Source organism: Protopterus annectens, chromosome 2.part1 (assembly GCF_019279795.1).
Source record: "Protopterus annectens isolate FY-2018-M chromosome 2.part1, PAN1.0, whole genome shotgun sequence".
Taxonomy (NCBI): domain Eukaryota; kingdom Metazoa; phylum Chordata; order Ceratodontiformes; family Protopteridae; genus Protopterus; species Protopterus annectens.
Window position 1 is genome coordinate 1,793,442,018 of NC_056729.1, and position 17,224 is coordinate 1,793,459,241.

At 39.4% G+C, this 17,224-nt stretch overlaps 1 protein-coding gene across 1 annotated transcript in view; it reads left to right on the forward strand.

The window, feature by feature from the left end:
• Positions 1-1,925: 1,925 nt before the first annotated feature.
• LOC122795038 (ubiA prenyltransferase domain-containing protein 1-like) overlaps positions 1,926-17,224 on the forward strand; it is a 61,142-nt gene continuing 45,843 nt past the window's right edge. The window contains exon 1 of the mRNA XM_044063618.1: positions 1,926-2,466. Within this exon, the coding sequence (XP_043919553.1) occupies positions 1,926-2,466 (541 nt within the window). The remainder of the gene's footprint in view (positions 2,467-17,224) is intronic.

The following is a 17,224-nucleotide window of genomic DNA, read 5'->3' on the forward strand; positions in this document are numbered from 1 at the left end:
CTTTAAAACTGGCTTTAAGCTACGAATGTCATTTAAGCCAGGTGCTTGATAAGATATCAACATGTTCATTCATTTATCCTCACAAACTTCTGTCTTACTTTTTTAAGTCCCCACCCCAACACTCCCTTCTATTACTTGCAATACTACAAACCTAAAATAATGCATTTGACCATTATCTGATCTATGTTACACTAATACATTAGTTTTTACTTCTCTTTTTATGTCAGATAGATGCCAACAAATCCTTCCTTTTAATTTTCTATTAGTCCTTCCCTCACAGAAAGATTCACACTTCATATAGACAGCAATGTAAATCACATTAGTGGTATTACAAGTTACAAAACTATGAAACCTATACTCAGTCTTTGTTATTGGATGAACAGTGAATAATCTTTACAAATATATGAGAATAAAAAAGAAATCAGTATCACAAAAGAATATTTCTTGTTATAGCTGTACCTTTTGTATCTATATTTATAAAGTGTGAATCATTCTATGTGGGAAAAACCTCTTCTTGCATTGGTTTCATAGGTTCATAGGTGGGTACTAGGCTATCTGCCCAAAGGCATTTATAAGCCTAGCTGGAATGTGCTGGCTTTCACCGCCCCCCTTAGATTAGTTCCCTGTGCCTCTAATAGTCCTGGAAGGTACTTGGTTCCTTGTTGCACTTGTACATTTTCCAGGCATATTTGCAATTGGCAAATGCATGCATTTAATGAGTAGATGGCTGGGATCCAAGATTTGTTTGGTTTTATAAGGATAGTAAAGAAAGGCACACAAGTGGAGAGACAGCACAATGTATTCGAAAAAGGCTTTATTCCACACAAAAATTAACGTCAATAAAATGGAAGAGTCGTTTTTGTCCAAACCAAGTCAGACTTCATCAGATAACAGGGTTACAGATAGGGTGTTATCTGATAAAGTCTGACTTGTTTTGGATGACAACGACTCTTCTATTTTATTGGCGTTAATTTTTGTGTGGAATAAAGTCTTTTTCAAATACATTGTGCTGCCTCTCCACTTGTGTGCCTTTCTTTACTTGATTTTGGCTTTTTTGAGCACACTATCTTTGAAACTGTGTTTATAAGGATAGTGTTTATCCTGCAAAGGATGCAGCATGTTGAAAAGAACTGCAAGGCTGTTTCACAATCTGACCAAGAGGTTACAGAATAGAAGGCTCTGGCTTCTAGTTCATTCAATAGTCGGGAGAGACAGAATTCTTTGAAAGCCATACATCATAAGATGGTACCACGATTTATCAGATAAGAAAAGGGAAATGCATAGAAACACCGCTGGGGTGACAGAAGATAGATGGTTTTCTGGTTATAGCTGAGTAAACAACACTTATGACTGTAGATACAGATCTAATCAAGGAAAGAATGCTTACCAGATGAAGTATGTGAAGTAGTGGATGGACAGACTGACTCCATAAAACAACACTTGATAAAAGTTTGCATGTTAACAAGCTAAAGTGATGCTTGATTACCTGCTTTAAATTTATCTGTATTACTTAATCTAGAAGTATTATTCCTATTTGCATAATAACTTCCCTGTTTTAGTAGTCCTATTTCTTCTCCATTTAGTAGGATGTAGTAACATTTGTTACTCAGCTTTATAAACTCAGTGTAACCTTAGTGTGATTGGTCTGATTATATGTGTATTGTTTCCAAAAGTAAATGTAATATGATGTAATAGTTATGACTTCTGTTTTCAACATATGGCCTTTTAGGCTGTGGCTTATGTTGAAAGTGGAAATGGTTCATTTTGGTCAGTCTGCTTAAATAGTTATTTCATCTTATCTGTTACATAATTTCTGATCCCACTTTATGTTAGTTTCAATTGTAGATATTTTCTGAAACGTGTTGCAACACTTCCCATTCACTGTTGGCCCGTGACAAAACCTAGGCAACGAGGAAGAGAAGCAAATGAACAAAGCAGTTACAGCAGAAGAGGCAATGAATACATTTCTTCCAAAAGACAAAGACAGAAAAGTGAAAATACCTCTTACACAAAGAGCAAATCAGCACATTTCAACCAAAAGCACAGGATACATGGTTAATGTTCGACATAAATATGTTGCCTACATCATAGCACTTCGGCCTTTGGGCTTAGCTCCATCTCTAACTGCTACAGCAGTAGGAACTGCATTGGCCTACCAGGTGGACACAACTGTTGATGTTTTCATCTTAACTCTCTGCACTGTCATTGCAGTAGCTGTCAATGGTGGCTGTCACTTGTTCAATACATATTATGATTTTCTCAATGGGATTGATGATAAAAATACTTATGACAAAACACTTGTAGACAGAATTCTTGAGCCACAGGATGTGGTCAGATTTGGATATTTTCTGTACATCCTGAGCTGCTTGTGCTGTATAGTTTTATGTCTGTTGTCTCCACTCCGACTGGAATACTTGGCATTAATGTACATTTGTTATGCCTTTGTTTTATTTCATTATACCGGAGGTAAGTTTTGATTAGTACTTTCATGGTTTTTGTTTGCAACATAATCAGAGATAAAACATTGCTGTATGAGAGAGAGTGTGTGTGTGTGTGTGTGTGTGTGTGTGTGTGTGTGTGTGTGTGTGTGTGTGTGTACGTGCGCATGTGCGTATTTGTGTGTGAATGAATAATTCTGATTACAAAATAATAATGCAGGTATGAGCACGATCAGGATTAATTATAACCTTAAGTAACATATTGCAGGAAATTGCATACAGATATTTATTTATTGCTCTGACTTCACGTGTTTATCACTTCCTATATTAATTAATTAAAAGCATATTAGTCTTATAACTGTGAATGTATGCAGCATATTTATATATTTGCTTAAATATTGCAATAAGCAAAGTACTGCCTGTCTTTTTAAGGCTGCTACAACTATACCAACTACTTGTGGAAGAAAAGCAGTGCACATTTAGTCATCAAAATTGTTGTGGCAAGGGGTGGAGGTTTTACCCACTATCTTCATCATCCAAAGCTGGTGACCCCCCTTTGTAAAATACTTAGGGAAGGAGCACTTAAATATATTTGAACTTCAGTCTGAACATTTTTGCTGCCGGTTGGGTCAGACTTAACAAAATGGTCTAACAATGACCTTCAGGTAGTTATTAAACCAGTCTGATTGGCCCAATAACAAACCCCAGTTTCTGCAATATTCGGAGCTGCCAATAATGACTGATTGACTGAGATGCCATTTTCAGGCCTAGAAAATGTGATCTGCTGCTAGATTCTTACTGAAGATTGCATTTGTCACTCAGTAAGTAATGTTTAGGATGCTGAACCCCCATTTCTGAATGTGCAATACTAACAGTTCTTTAAGTTCTATTAGTTGTTTATAGGTCAGTTTCTTGATTACTTTTCCAGTAGCCTATGATTTATGATAAAGACCTAAATAGACATAGGTTCATAGATAGGTTCATAGATTAGTACTAAGCTAACTGCCCTTGCGAGCCATTTTAAGCCTAGCCAATTATCCCTTGTGAGACTCAAACCCTGCATCTTGTGTATGTAAGGCAAACACCTTAACCATTAGGCCATCCTCCCAACCCCAACATACACTAGTAATCCTGAAAAGGACTTTAAACACTTGCCATCTGCAAATATCAAAAGCCCTTTTCAGGACTACTGACATATCTCTATTTAGGTCTTTATTTTCTGCCTTTCCAATTACTTAGGGAGGCTTGGGATACAGACTCCACCAGCGAAGGGTGCTAGTATCCTCTAAGATTAATGATAGATGTGTAGTCTAAGGCTACTTAAGAAGTTGTTTCTTTGGAGAGTGGGATCTTGTGCCATGTTTTACAGTCAGTATTACTGCTCCAAATATAAGGCATAGCTTATAAATGTAGGACAGCAGCTTTACTGTTATACTGGTAGCCATTCTCAGAAAAGAGATGAAGGGTTGCCAGGTTTTGATTGCTCTTGTGCTGTAGGCTAAAATCTCTTTTGTCTTTTCCCGGTTAGGGGTTTCCACAGCGGAACTCCGGTTTGCTAATGATTGGTAGTGAATTTTTACTGTGTCCAGTTGCCCACCCGGTGCCCAACCTTCAAAGAAGGCAAACCCACACATGATCGCACTTACCTGCATGTCTTTCAATTTACTTGACCGTGGGGAGGACATGGAGACTCCACACAGAAGGCGCTAGCTGAGAATTGAACTGAAGAACCTCTTGCTGTGAGGTGACAATGCTAACTGCTGCACCTGCTGTAAGCTATTTTGAAAAATTTCTGACAGATTGTACTGACATCTTCATAAAACAGGAGACTGTCTTATCAATACCTGTGCTTTGGTGAGTATGTGCAGGTGGCATATTAATTAAGAGATCTTTAATTTATCTAACTTGTAATATCCAACTTTACTGGAAAGGCTCACCCAGACTCTGCTACAGTTTGCTGTGAGGGAAATATTAGTTTGCTTTTTATATGTTGTATTCTGTATTACTTTTTTGCCTTTTTCTAGTTTGTATACTGTGATTTGATTTCTTTACACTGTGTTTTACTTGTATTCTACTTTTAACTGCATATTAAAACTTGAAAAGAGACCACAGCTCTGTCTCTTGTGAGTCAGACAGAAATTTTTCCCAACCTCCCACCTGAATGTTGTTGTGTTCTTAAACACCACTGTCTTTCTATTTGCCTGCCCCTTATGTTAATTTGACCATATATCTAATTTCCTCTCTTCTTTTACTGGCTGGTGTGAGTAAACACAAAATTGTCGTTTTGTGAAATCACTCCCCCTTCAACTATTTAAATTTATTGGCCATCCTACTGTATTCCATAGTACCAGAATACAAAAGTGACCATCCCCTTTCAATCTATCTTGCCGTTTTAAAAATAGTGACTCTCCACTAAAACTTAACTTTTTAGACAGGTAAAACTTACGTTACCTACTTTCACATCTAACTCCTCTAGTACACACTGCAGTGTTTAGGATAAACCATTTTTTTTCATTTTACATTTAAGCATCTATTGCAAAACCACCAGGTATTGGAGAGCCCACATTCTGCCTCTCAGTAGTCATCTTGGGATTAGTGCTTCTGTTTTCTCCTGGTGAGCGAAGGAGTGCAGTTACATTATTTCCTGGAGACCAGAAAGCTTAATAACTGCTTTATAGGTGACAACTTGGAATTTGTGCTTATATTCTGATCCTGGTGAAAGTAGGAGCAGAGGGCATTGATTCCTGACTCTTTCTGGTTGGCGAGTGAGTATCTAAGCTTAACGTACCTGATTGGTCTGGTTGCTATTCGAGGCATTTACCAGAAAAAGGCTGCAAGCCTTTAGACCCTTGCATCATCTGGGTCAAGACTGTGGGTCACCAAACAGGCCGTGAGCTGCTTCTTTTCTTGGGATTGGTGATAACATTTTGCTTCTGGTGAGAGAAGAAGCAAAGGAGTATTGTATCCCAACAAAGTAAAGCTGTGCTGAGACCAGCATTAGTAGTTGCCAGGCAGTAGCCATTCATGCGACGCCCCTCTTTTCATCATTCTTGACAAGCTAATTCTTTATTTTTCAGTAAGTACTGCTTGATTTCTTCCTAACATCAGAATATCTGCCTAAATACTTCATCCTTAAATTTTCAGGGTCTACATATTAGTTTCCCCTCAAGTGTTTGGCATTGCTCTATACAGACTCAGACACCTTGAGTGACATTTTTCCTGTAAAAGCAATATATAAGGAAACAGCACCAGTACTTAGTAATAATGACAATCCCTCCTGGCATGTCTAAAGGTCAGTTTCCTGTGCTTTCTCCTATTAACCTGGTGAACTTGGGCATTCTGAGGCAATGAAGCAACTCCCTCATGTACATAGACAACCCTCTCCTCTGACATCCCAACACTCAGACTTGTGAGGGATGCACTTATATATCCAGACTGGAAGCCATGCACTCTCAAGCCAAGACCGGAATAGCTGGTGAAGAGGAGAAGGTCAACACCTGCACCACATCACATGCTATGTGTTGCATGTGATGTGGTGCAGGTTATCACCTGCACCACATTACATGCAACACATAGCCCTCCAGAACACCCATCATCACAGCTCTCAAATAAAAACACAAGCCACACACCCACCTTTGCAGAGGCTCTCAGATATCTACCCAAACAGCAGAGATCTCCAAGACAGAAACGCACTCAACCACCACAACACAGCACAAACCATAAGACACATAGCTCACCTACACAGTGTGCCTCACAACCTAAGCCCATAAGGCAAAACAGCTTTCCCATTACACTAATCATAGGTAACACAATAGTGAGGCACACTGATGTCCCACTCACTAGGTTGAATAAGGAGACGGTAACAGTCATCTGTCTATAAGGTGCCAGAATCTGACACATAACACATGCATTCAGGTCACTCCACAACAAGTACAAGTATGACTCTGTCACTGTCCATGTGGGTGTGAATGACCTGAGATGCACCTCCCTGGACTACATGAAAAGAGACATGGAGAAGCTCTTGGATTATGTGGCCCAGGCAGGTATGACTCTAGCCCTGAGCAGCATCCTACCATCGCCCAGAATGATACTGCAGTACAAGCAGAAAATGATTGACTTCAACAATTGGCTAAGTTTCTGGTGCCATTCTAAGGGGATCCAGTATCTGTCTGCTTGGTATGACATGACTGACAGACCCCGATGCTTTGCCAGAGATGGCCTGCATCTGTCACCCCTGGGTTTCTGGATACTGGCCAAGGCTTTTGCCACCCCTATAGTGTCTTTTTAGGCGATGTTCCAAAGATCAAATTACCACTGTAACAGCTATAAATAAATGCAATTTGAGGGTCATGCTGCTCAATGCTAGAAGTCTAAATCTCAAGATGCACTTGCTCAAAGCACTGCTCAAAATGGAGAACATTGGCATTTGTGCTGTAATGAAGACCTGGTTTAAAGCAGCAGAAAGCACCACTTTTCTACCAGGCTATAAGTCATTCCACACCTTTGGGTCCCAGAACATGGACCGAAGCTCCAAAGGCGGTGGTGTCTCCATATTCATAAAGGATATGCACACCTCCAGACTAGTAGCCCAGCATAACGCAACTGAGATACTTCAGGTACAACTAACATTGGGTAAGATGGCGATTCACATTGTAGCCTGCTATGGGTCCTGAACCATGTCCCAAGACTCTCACTCCAAGTTAATAAGCACCCTGGAAACTATTAGGGTCCAACCCAACACTCAGATATTAGGTGACTTCAACTACCCCTCCATCAACTGGGAAAACTACTCATGCACCAATACACTGGCCCAACGCTTCCTGGAATTCATCAGTTCTAATGGCCTGGACCAGCTCATTCTTTCCCTACTAGAGGAAGTAACATCCTTGACCTGGTTATTACTAACATGGGCAACCATTGCTCTACACCAATAGTCAATTCCTCCCTGGTTAGATCCGGCACAAACTAATCACCATGGAAATCCACATCTCACCCACACCCCCCACAAAGGTAACCACCATGAAAAACTTCTCCAAAGCTGACTTTGGGCTTCTAAAAACAGAGTTGGCTAACTTCAGTGCTTCCATGTCAATGGAAAATAGATGCATGATTGCCGAATCATATACCAATGCACTGTATGAACATGTACGTAAATGCATGGAAATAGCCATACCCAATGGAACCAAGAAGCTCTTCTCCAAAAAAAGGAAGCCAATCTGGTTGTCCCCTGCCATTAATAAACTCTACAACAGAAGGAAGAAACTGTTGCAGAAAAACGTGAAGTCCCAAGACTGGAAAAACTCCCTTATTAGCCTCAACAAAAAGTTGAGATCCCTCACTAAAACCTCTAAAGCCAGCTAGCAGGCAGAATTGCATCAGACACTAAAAACAGCCACAAAGCCTTCTATAGTTATATCAAGAATCTCCACAGTAATACCCAGGTTTGCTCTGAGTTACTGCACAATGGTACCTCCTATACTGAGCCAACAGATATTGCCAACATATTGGCCAGCAGATTCAGTGCCAACTGTACCCCTCTCTTCCCCCCTAAAGGACCAATCACAATACCAGAGGAATGCCAGGCACCCAGCATTACCCCAGCACAGGTTAAAGCTGCATTGTCCAAGGTGAAGAATACAGCTTCCATGGGACCCAACAATATCCTTGGATGTGTTCTACATGAACTACAAAGTGAACTTGCACCACATCTGTGTGCCCTGTTCAATTGCAGCCTCACCTTAAGCTTTGTCCCTACTGAATGGTGCACTGCTACAGTCATCCCTCACCATAAAGGGGGAGCGATTACAGACTCTGGGAATTATCGCCCCATTAGCCTGACAAGTCTGTTATGTAAGGCTATGGAGCACATCGTCATGGTCATAATTAACAAGGATATAGGGAAGCTCCAAACTCTAGATCCCACACAATTTGGTTTTGTGAAAGGTAGATCATGTCTGCTTAACCTGGTTGACTTCTTTGAGTCAGTCACCAGAGCTGTGGATGAGGACAAGACAGTTCATACAGCCTACCTCAGTCTGGCCAAGGCCTTTAATACCATTCCCCACTCAGGAATTATTGATAAACTCACCAAGCAAGGCATCAACCCCTATATCACTAGGTGGGTTGCAAATTGGCTCACAGATAGAACTCACAGTGTGAAAGTAGCAGACTCCAAGTCAGACTGCCAACCAGTCATGAGTGGAGTCCCACAGGGATTGGTCCTGGGTCCTCTCCTGTTTGGCATCTACTTCTTAGAAGTCCAGGCCAACATGGAGGAAATCTGGCTGACCAGGTTTGCAGACAACTGCAAGCTGGGAGCCATTATTAACTCCCCAAGTGATGTAGACATCTTACAGAAAGGTCTCACTGAGACCATTGACTGGTGTCGAAACCATGGCCTTAACCTTAATGCCAAAAAGTGTGCCGTTATCTCCTCTGGGAAAAACTCAGTCCCCACTAATTACCACATTGATGGGAGCCCACTGAACACTGAAGGCATTGTAAGAGATCTGGGGACACAGGTTGACAGCACCCTCTCCTTCGATCACCACATTGCCACTGTGATCAGAAAGTCCTTCTATGTGGCACATCTCATTACCAAGGGTTTTGCATCCAGGAAAAAAGAGGTCATCATCTCTTGCTCTCTGCTCTTCCCTCATTAGGACAATCATCGAGTAAAATGCCCCATTTGGCATGTACCTCACTAGACACATGCAACAGCTGGAAAGGCCACAAAAATACCTCACAAAGAGGATCCTGGGCCTTAAACACATGTCCTACATGGACAGACTCAAAAAACTCCAGCTATTCTCTGTCTCATATCATCTAAAAAGAGGTGATCTCTGCTTGACTTACAAAGCCATGTCTGACCCAGCTCTGTTAGAAATGCTACATCTAAAGAAATCCAAATCCCTCCACACCACATGCTCCAGAGACGTCAACCTCATTACCGCAATCAACAGAACATGCTGGAGGGACAGGTTCATAACCTAGAGACTGCCCATGCTCTGGAATAGACTTTCCATACATGTCAAGCAGAGCACCTCACTGGCTCTCTTCAAGAAAAATCTTGATGAGTGGATGGGAAAAACAAAGTTCACCATGGGGATCACTGCAGTGGCTCTACTTGATAGAGGCACTGGGAACTAACTTCGGGTGGCATGATGCTAGGGCACTTCTATGGGCTAGGCTTGTAAAAGCTCCAGGGCGATTAGCCTAGTACACACCTATGAACCTATGCACCAAGTTTAAGCCATATAAACTTTGTTTTTTTAATTAATCTCTAGTTAGTTATTTAATGCATTCCTAAGGCAATTTAGGGTTTGTTTGTTTTTTCAGTTCCCATTGCTGTGTTCTTACACAAGTGTCTTTTGCTGATTTGGTAGCAATCCTCATATTCCTTCTAATATCTAGAAATTCTTGGTAGTGGGCCAGATTTTGTATTTATTATTTATTTACTTGACATTTGTTGATGGGGTTAGCCTATCTGAGGTTGCACCCTTTTTCAGTGGAGACTCGGGGAGAAAAGCTCCACAGTACAAATTATACAAGTAATACAGAAATTCACAGTTTAAATTTTGAAAATAAAAAATCACAGTACAGCTTTTGAAAGTACAGTAAAAAGTATATACAAAAATTAAAACAGGTGAACAATAGTAGAGCATGTTAAAGAACTGTGCAAGTGGGCCAAACTAATTAGAAGTGAGTATTGAGGAGGTCAGTAAAAACAAAGTGGCAAATAGCAGAAGAAACAGTATTGAAGGTCTAGAGTTAGATTCATAGAAGTAAGTTTGACAAGCAACTGTGTGAGGAGGGATAAGAGAGATAGATACAAGACAGAGAGAAAATTAGTATCATAATTCAGGGGACAGGAATTTGGGGGTATGGGGAGCAATGGTTTATTATAGTTGTAATACCACAGAAAATTAGAATAGGTAGCATATATACTGGAAAGGAAGAAGTGGTAAGGAAAAATGGGGCGGTAGTGAAGAAGGAAGGGAAGATTTAGGTGGGGTGATTGCAGTTACATTTCCAAGCTCTAAACTGGTGATTTCTGAGAGTTTTCTTGGGCATGGGTGATATCTCTGAGAAACATGGGAAGCTTATTCCATGTTAGAGAAGGATGGGAGCTATAGAGTTTTTTTGTAGTGATTTCTTGCATTTATGAATCTGTAAGAGACATTGGTCTGACCTTCTGAGGGAGTGTATTGGGTTATAGAGTGAAACAAGCGAGAATATGCTAGGGCAGGAGGATGACTTGTTTAGGATAGAGTGGATGATAAGAAGTTGAATAAGTAAGAGTTGGTTAGGAAACTCTAACCAACTGAGTGTAGAGCAAGGCAGTGGTATGATTTTGGTGGCATATTAGCTGCAAATCTAGCGACTTTGCTGTATGTGATTTCGAGTTTGGATAGTAGAAGGACTGTAAGTTAGCAAGGATTTGAGAGCAGTAGAAGAGGTTAGGGAGAAGTTAAGCCTGGGTAAGTGAGGTTCTGGAGCTGGGGGTGAGGAACCTTTGGTTTCTACAGAGTAGGCCAAGTTTTTGGTGGGTTTTCTTTATACAGTGGTGTACATTAAGATCAAATTTAAGTTGGTTGTCAATGATTACTCCAAGGAGCTTTGTGTGTGGTTCACTTGAGACAATACTGTTATTAAGGGAAGAGATGGTGAAAGAGGACTTATGATGATTGAGAGATTTGGGTAGGAATAGGAGGAGCTTTGTCTTTTTAGGAATCAGTATGAGTTGGTTGTTAGTAAGCCAAGATTCCATGAGGTTAAAAGAGGTTTGAGTTAGGGTGAACAGGTCAGAAGGGGTGTCTACAATGATGATGATGATAGTGGAGTCATCCTCATACTGTATGAGGGATGACTGAGGACTGGATGTGTGGAGCTTGTTAGTAAAAATGTTAAATAGAAGGTGGCCTAGAATAGAGCCTTGTGGGACTCTCATTTTTATAGGGAGAAAGGGAGATTGAATAGAGACAATCAACTGAAAATATCCACAAACCAGGTAACCCAAAGGGAGGAAGAACAGCAAAGTCCACTGTAGAAAAACACTCCTTTATTGAATAAAAACACGGTGGTTAAGTGCTTTCATCCCTATCATAGGGACTTCTTCAGAACAATACCATCAGTATTTCCCAGCATTCATATACAACTGACAATAAACCAATTATTATTATTATAAAGAGAAAGAAGCACTTAAACAATTAAGATCAATGTCTCAGCTGGTTATTAAACCAGCAGAAAAGGGAGGATGCATAGTTGTTATGGATACGGAATGGTACAGGAACAAAATGCAGACCATGCTTGGAGATGAACATACCTATAGGAAAATGAATAAACAAGAAGTTGATACCAAGATTAATGATTTTCAAAATGCTTTGTATAAATTACTAATGGATCAACATTTAACTAAAGAACTTTATGATTTTTTTGATCTTTCTTATCCTATGATTCCAGGCATAAGCGGTCTACCAAAGATACACAAAGACCGCACTGATCCACCACTGTGTCCTACAGTAGCTGGTAGGGACTGGATAACCGAACCTCTATCAGTTTATATAGAACATGAACTAAAAAGAATCTTACCTATAGCAAATACTGTCCTAAAGGACACTGGGAGTTTCCTTAAGGATTTATATACTAAAACCAGTCAATTGGTTAACTTTGATGATATTATACTTGTGACTATGGATAGCTCTAGTCTCTTCACTATAATACCAAATGAATTTGGCTTACAAGCTATAGATTCTTTTATGAAGAACAATAAAGTCAATCCAAATCTATTGTGCTCACTTTTGGAACTTGTTCTGGAAAATAATATCTTTGTGTATGGTGACAACTTCTATCTACAGACATGGGGGGTGGCCATGGGCACCCCATGCGCAAACAGCTACTCGAACCTGGTACTAGCTCAATGGGAGAATATAGAAATCTTAAGTGATATAAATCCATGGAAAAAACATCTAATTTATTATGGTCATTTTGTGGACGACATCTTCCTTTTACGGAAAGGAAACACTGAACAACTAACTTTCTTCATAAATTATATCAATCAAAGTACTGATTTCTTGAAATTCAAGTCCAAGTACTCCAAAGAAGAAATTGATTTCCTAGATGTTAAGATCCATATTGATCCACAAAAAGGAATAAGCACCAGTGTCTTTAGGAACTCGACCTGGACGAATCACTATTTACACAGACAGAGTATGCAATAAGAGCAGGAGATGTTCATAATCGCACTGAGTGAAGTAAAAGTATTATTTGTATGCGAATGAACGAAAGCCCTCGGCTTAAAAATAGTGGTGGCTTTAAAACCCATACTAAAAGCCATGAGAAATACCGCCTGATTAGCTGCCTAACAAAAGAAGCTGAACATTTTTGGAATCACACTACTATTGGCCTTCAGAGAAGGGGGTGTGTATGAAACAAAAGAGAGATTTGACGACATTAGTTTAGTTCTCCTTTCTCGGGTACCTAGCTGTTCTTTCGAAGTATTTCTCTTCAGGTTGGAAGAGTTGGAGACAAAGCCAATGGATGTGTGGAGAGGAGAGCAGGCAGGTGGGGTGTGACAGAGCAAGATGCAGAGGACAGGAAGAAATGGAAACAGATGATCTGCTGTGGCGACCCCTAATGGGAGCAGCCGAAAGAAGAAGAAGAACAACAACAAATAGTGTTAGTATATGTGCATGGTTCTTTTAGAGGTTTTTATTTTGTTTGTGCTGCATAGAGAGGTATGGACAGTGTGGTCTCATGGAAAACACGAATGTTAATTCCAACAGTGACATTATGGAGTTGCTGAATAAAATCAACTAGCAACTTTCCCAGCATTCGATAGAAATCAAAAATTTATTGGATATAGAAAATATCAGCAGCATTTCAGGCAGCCGTTTGGGGCTTCCATTAACATAACCCACTCAAGTATCGAGAACTGGCAATGTTAATGAAGAGGGCAGCGGAAATGATGGTGAAAATCGCCCTTTTCTTTCATGGAGAAATAATAACTACAATTTTAATTCAGTGAATATGGAGCCTGTAGAGAGGGTACAAACCCTCACATTACCAGAAAGACTGAGTGCTTTTGAAAAAAACTATGCTATCACTCAAGAAACTACAGTTGGAAAATGGATGCCTGCAGACGAATTTGGAGCTTGAGCAGGTTCCATGTGGTTTACGTCTGTGGCGATATCCAAATGAAGTAGAGGGGAATCCTGACTTCATAAAGAAGCTGCACACAGTTTTTGATAAAGCAGACTTTGATATTCTCAAGTTAATGATTAAATATAACAAAAAAACTGGAAGCCATGGCTGTGGAGTTGGACCTTTAAAATATAATTATTCAGTCGGACTTATTATTTGAACAGTATAGAACGAATTATGATAATTTATTCATACATATAGAAAATGTTTGTAATAATATTTTCACCAGAATAATGAATAAAATTAAAAGAGACACTACCGAATATGCAAAAGGGAGGGCATATTCAGTGTCAGTGAGTTGCCATAACAACGCAGATGTCCCTTCCAATCAGAATGAACTTAGAAGAGATGATGAGATGAGATCAGCAGCAATGTCATCAAGTACTGAAAGGGGAAATGCCCCTTTAGAATAAGGAACAAGGCGCTCAGAGAGGCTGAAGAACAGAGGGCCTCGTTTAAACAATCGGATTTACAATTATGGGGAAAACGACAATAGAGATTATACAGCATAGGGAGCAAGACCAATAAACTTGTATCATGCTCCCTATCAGAGGAAGAGATGATGGATGCCGCCATAAACCTTATCAATGGTAATGAAAAGAAAGAATCACTTTCTGGTGACTGGTTACAAATGCATTGGACATGTTTAAATAGTTTCAGAATTGAAAGTAATGAGTCTGCACAGTCTGTAGCAGTTTTCAGTGAGGTTTGTTGATATGCATGTTTGCAGAAATAGCATTCATTGTATTTATATGGATGCTGACATGGGTTCATCAAATAATGTGAGTAGAAATGAAATGTTTTTGAATGAAGTTTTGTTTTCACAAAATTTAGATACTTATAGCAATAACACGGAAGTCGAAGGAAACTGTCCTGGATATTCAGTGTAAGATGCTGATGAGGTTTTAGAATTTTATGGAATGGATAAAAGTATTCCTTTTAATGAAATGTTAGAAAACAATGAACAAAATGTTGAAGTTAATAATGAATGTGTGTTTACGGAGGACATGTTACATGCTTTAGAGGTAATGGAAAATTTGCCAAAAATTATTGTCAATACAACAGGGGACTTTAAGATTTATAATTATTCATATAAAGACATTCAGACCACCCATGCAAATTTGTTAGCAAAGGGCTTCACTTATGTTCTGAGTAGGGGGGGTAGGGTTGCTGATACCCTAATAGACCTGAAACTATTTACAAGGAAGTTGAACTTACAAGCATGATTTGAAGATACTAATTGTAACAGTAATCAAATGAACACAAGATGATGTAACCCAAGTATTTTCAGGTCTATATTAGAACACCGAACTTTCAAAATTTCGAGTGTTCTTATATCGAACCCTATTAATCGAAAATTTAAAACATCGAACATACAGAACAGTGAATTTTTTCCAAGGGAAAAAATTTGCTGTTCCAAAACACATACACACAACACAAGCACATGAAACAAACAGCAATCCACACACATACACCTAAACTCTTACACCTAACCCTACACTAAACTATACATACACCACTAACTATCCACTTACCTTAACCCAAACCCTAATCCTAAGGTCCATCACTATCGCACAGTCACCTCTCCTGCGCCCTAACCCTAACTCACCTACCCCGCCCTAACCCTTATGTCCACACAATCGCACACTTACCTGACCCGTGCCCTAACCCTAACTCACCTAACTCACCCTAACCCTCATGTCCACACAATCACACACTTACCTGACCCGCGCCCTAACCCTAACTCACCTACCCCGCCCTAACCCTCATGTCCACACAATCATACACTTACCTGACTCGCGCCCTAACCCTAACTCACCTAACTCACCCTAACCCTGATGTCCACACAATTGCACACTTACCTGAACCTGACCTGTAACTTTCCACCACAGCACTGAAAATACCGAAGCAACAGAAATGGACAACCAAATTCTTTCCCTAGGAAAAAATTCGGTTTTCTGTTTCTTCGATATTAGAACACTCGAAATTTTGAACGTTCGGTGTTCTAATATAGACCCGTATTTTCAACCCACCCATGTGTAATTTGGTTGGGTTTTTTGAAAAAGTTTGTGAAATGGACATAAGGGAAGTTTATAAATGTCCTTGTGAAGTCCCAGGGGATAATTTGACAGAAAAAGAGAAGATATTACTGTCTGCTATCTCGAGAGAGAGAAAAGAAAATGTATAATGAAGCCAGATAAAGGCAATGGAGTGGTAGTGATGGACAAAAGTGATTATTTAAATTGTATGTCAGCCCTCTTGATGGAAGATACCTACCGTGAAATATCTTTAAATGAGATCAATATTTTATATAAAAAGTTGGATCTGGCATTGGAAGACATGTTATTACAGGGACAAATAGATTTAGATGGTCATAATTTTATGGAAAATGAACATCCAGTAGTACTCGACCACAATAAATGAAGAAGGGGTGCCCCACAAAACGAACTAGACCACAAATAGTATGTATCCTTAATCATCCAAGGAAGGATGCTTCCTTTATGTTCTTTGTTTTAGAAGTCATTCCACAAGATATTAGGGGAGGTGACTGGGAGAATAAGATAGAAGTGAGGGAACTTTACTGGCAACTGGTTCTAGAAGCTAGCAGAAAGCCAGGGATTAATGAACATGTATCTATGGTACCTGTTTTAATGTTAAGAGCTGCTAGATTATGAAAGGTGCACAATTTTATGTTTATATTAACTATGAAGTATGAAAGTAAATTTGTGTGAATACATACATAGGAAATGGTTTTCACATCTGAATTATTGATGAGCTTTTAGTTAGTGTAAAAAGACTGATTAAATTGCAGAAACTTGTTTTGAAAAGTTTTTTTAAAAGGAACATGAGTATTTAATACCGCGGTGGTGGTGCTGCGGTGGCGTTGTCGTCTCACAGTAAGACGCTGTCTGGTACAATTCTCAGCTAGAGCATCTTCTGCGTGGAGACATGCGTGAATGGGCGTACCTTCGTTGAAGATTGTGCGTCAGGCCTGGCAAGCCGGTACGTAAAAATCAACTGCCGATTAGCGAACCGGAGTTCCGCTGTGGCGACCCCTAACCGGGAAAAGTTGAAAGACACAAACATGAGTATTTCTTAGTTTGTCACAAGATGGTGCTATTGAGCTGAATTAGTTGCACATTTTTAAGTGTATATAATTTGTACATATTTATTTTAGTATAACTGTCTGTATACCTTAATTATATTTCACATTTATAGAAATAATTTATTGCATTATAAAAGATTTATAATTTTAATAATTTTAAAAGTTTTAGATCAGTTTTTTAACCTTGATATTTAAGCTGTTATAATATGCAATGAATAACCCTGTTAATGCAATGTTTAAACTGATTGGATGATTAAGGAGGCAAGTCCGTATATATTAAGAGGCTGTATGTAATTGTTATGCTGAGGAAGTTACACTGATAACGAAAAACGCGGTGAACAAGTTAAGTGTTTATCTTTGCTATTGTGGTTTTAACTATTTTTTGTAATAAGTGTGTTTGAGTGGTTCGTGGCTTCAGGTGCTTCAAACATCCAGCAGTAGCAAACATTTTTGGATTGCTAAAAATTCATAAAGGGTT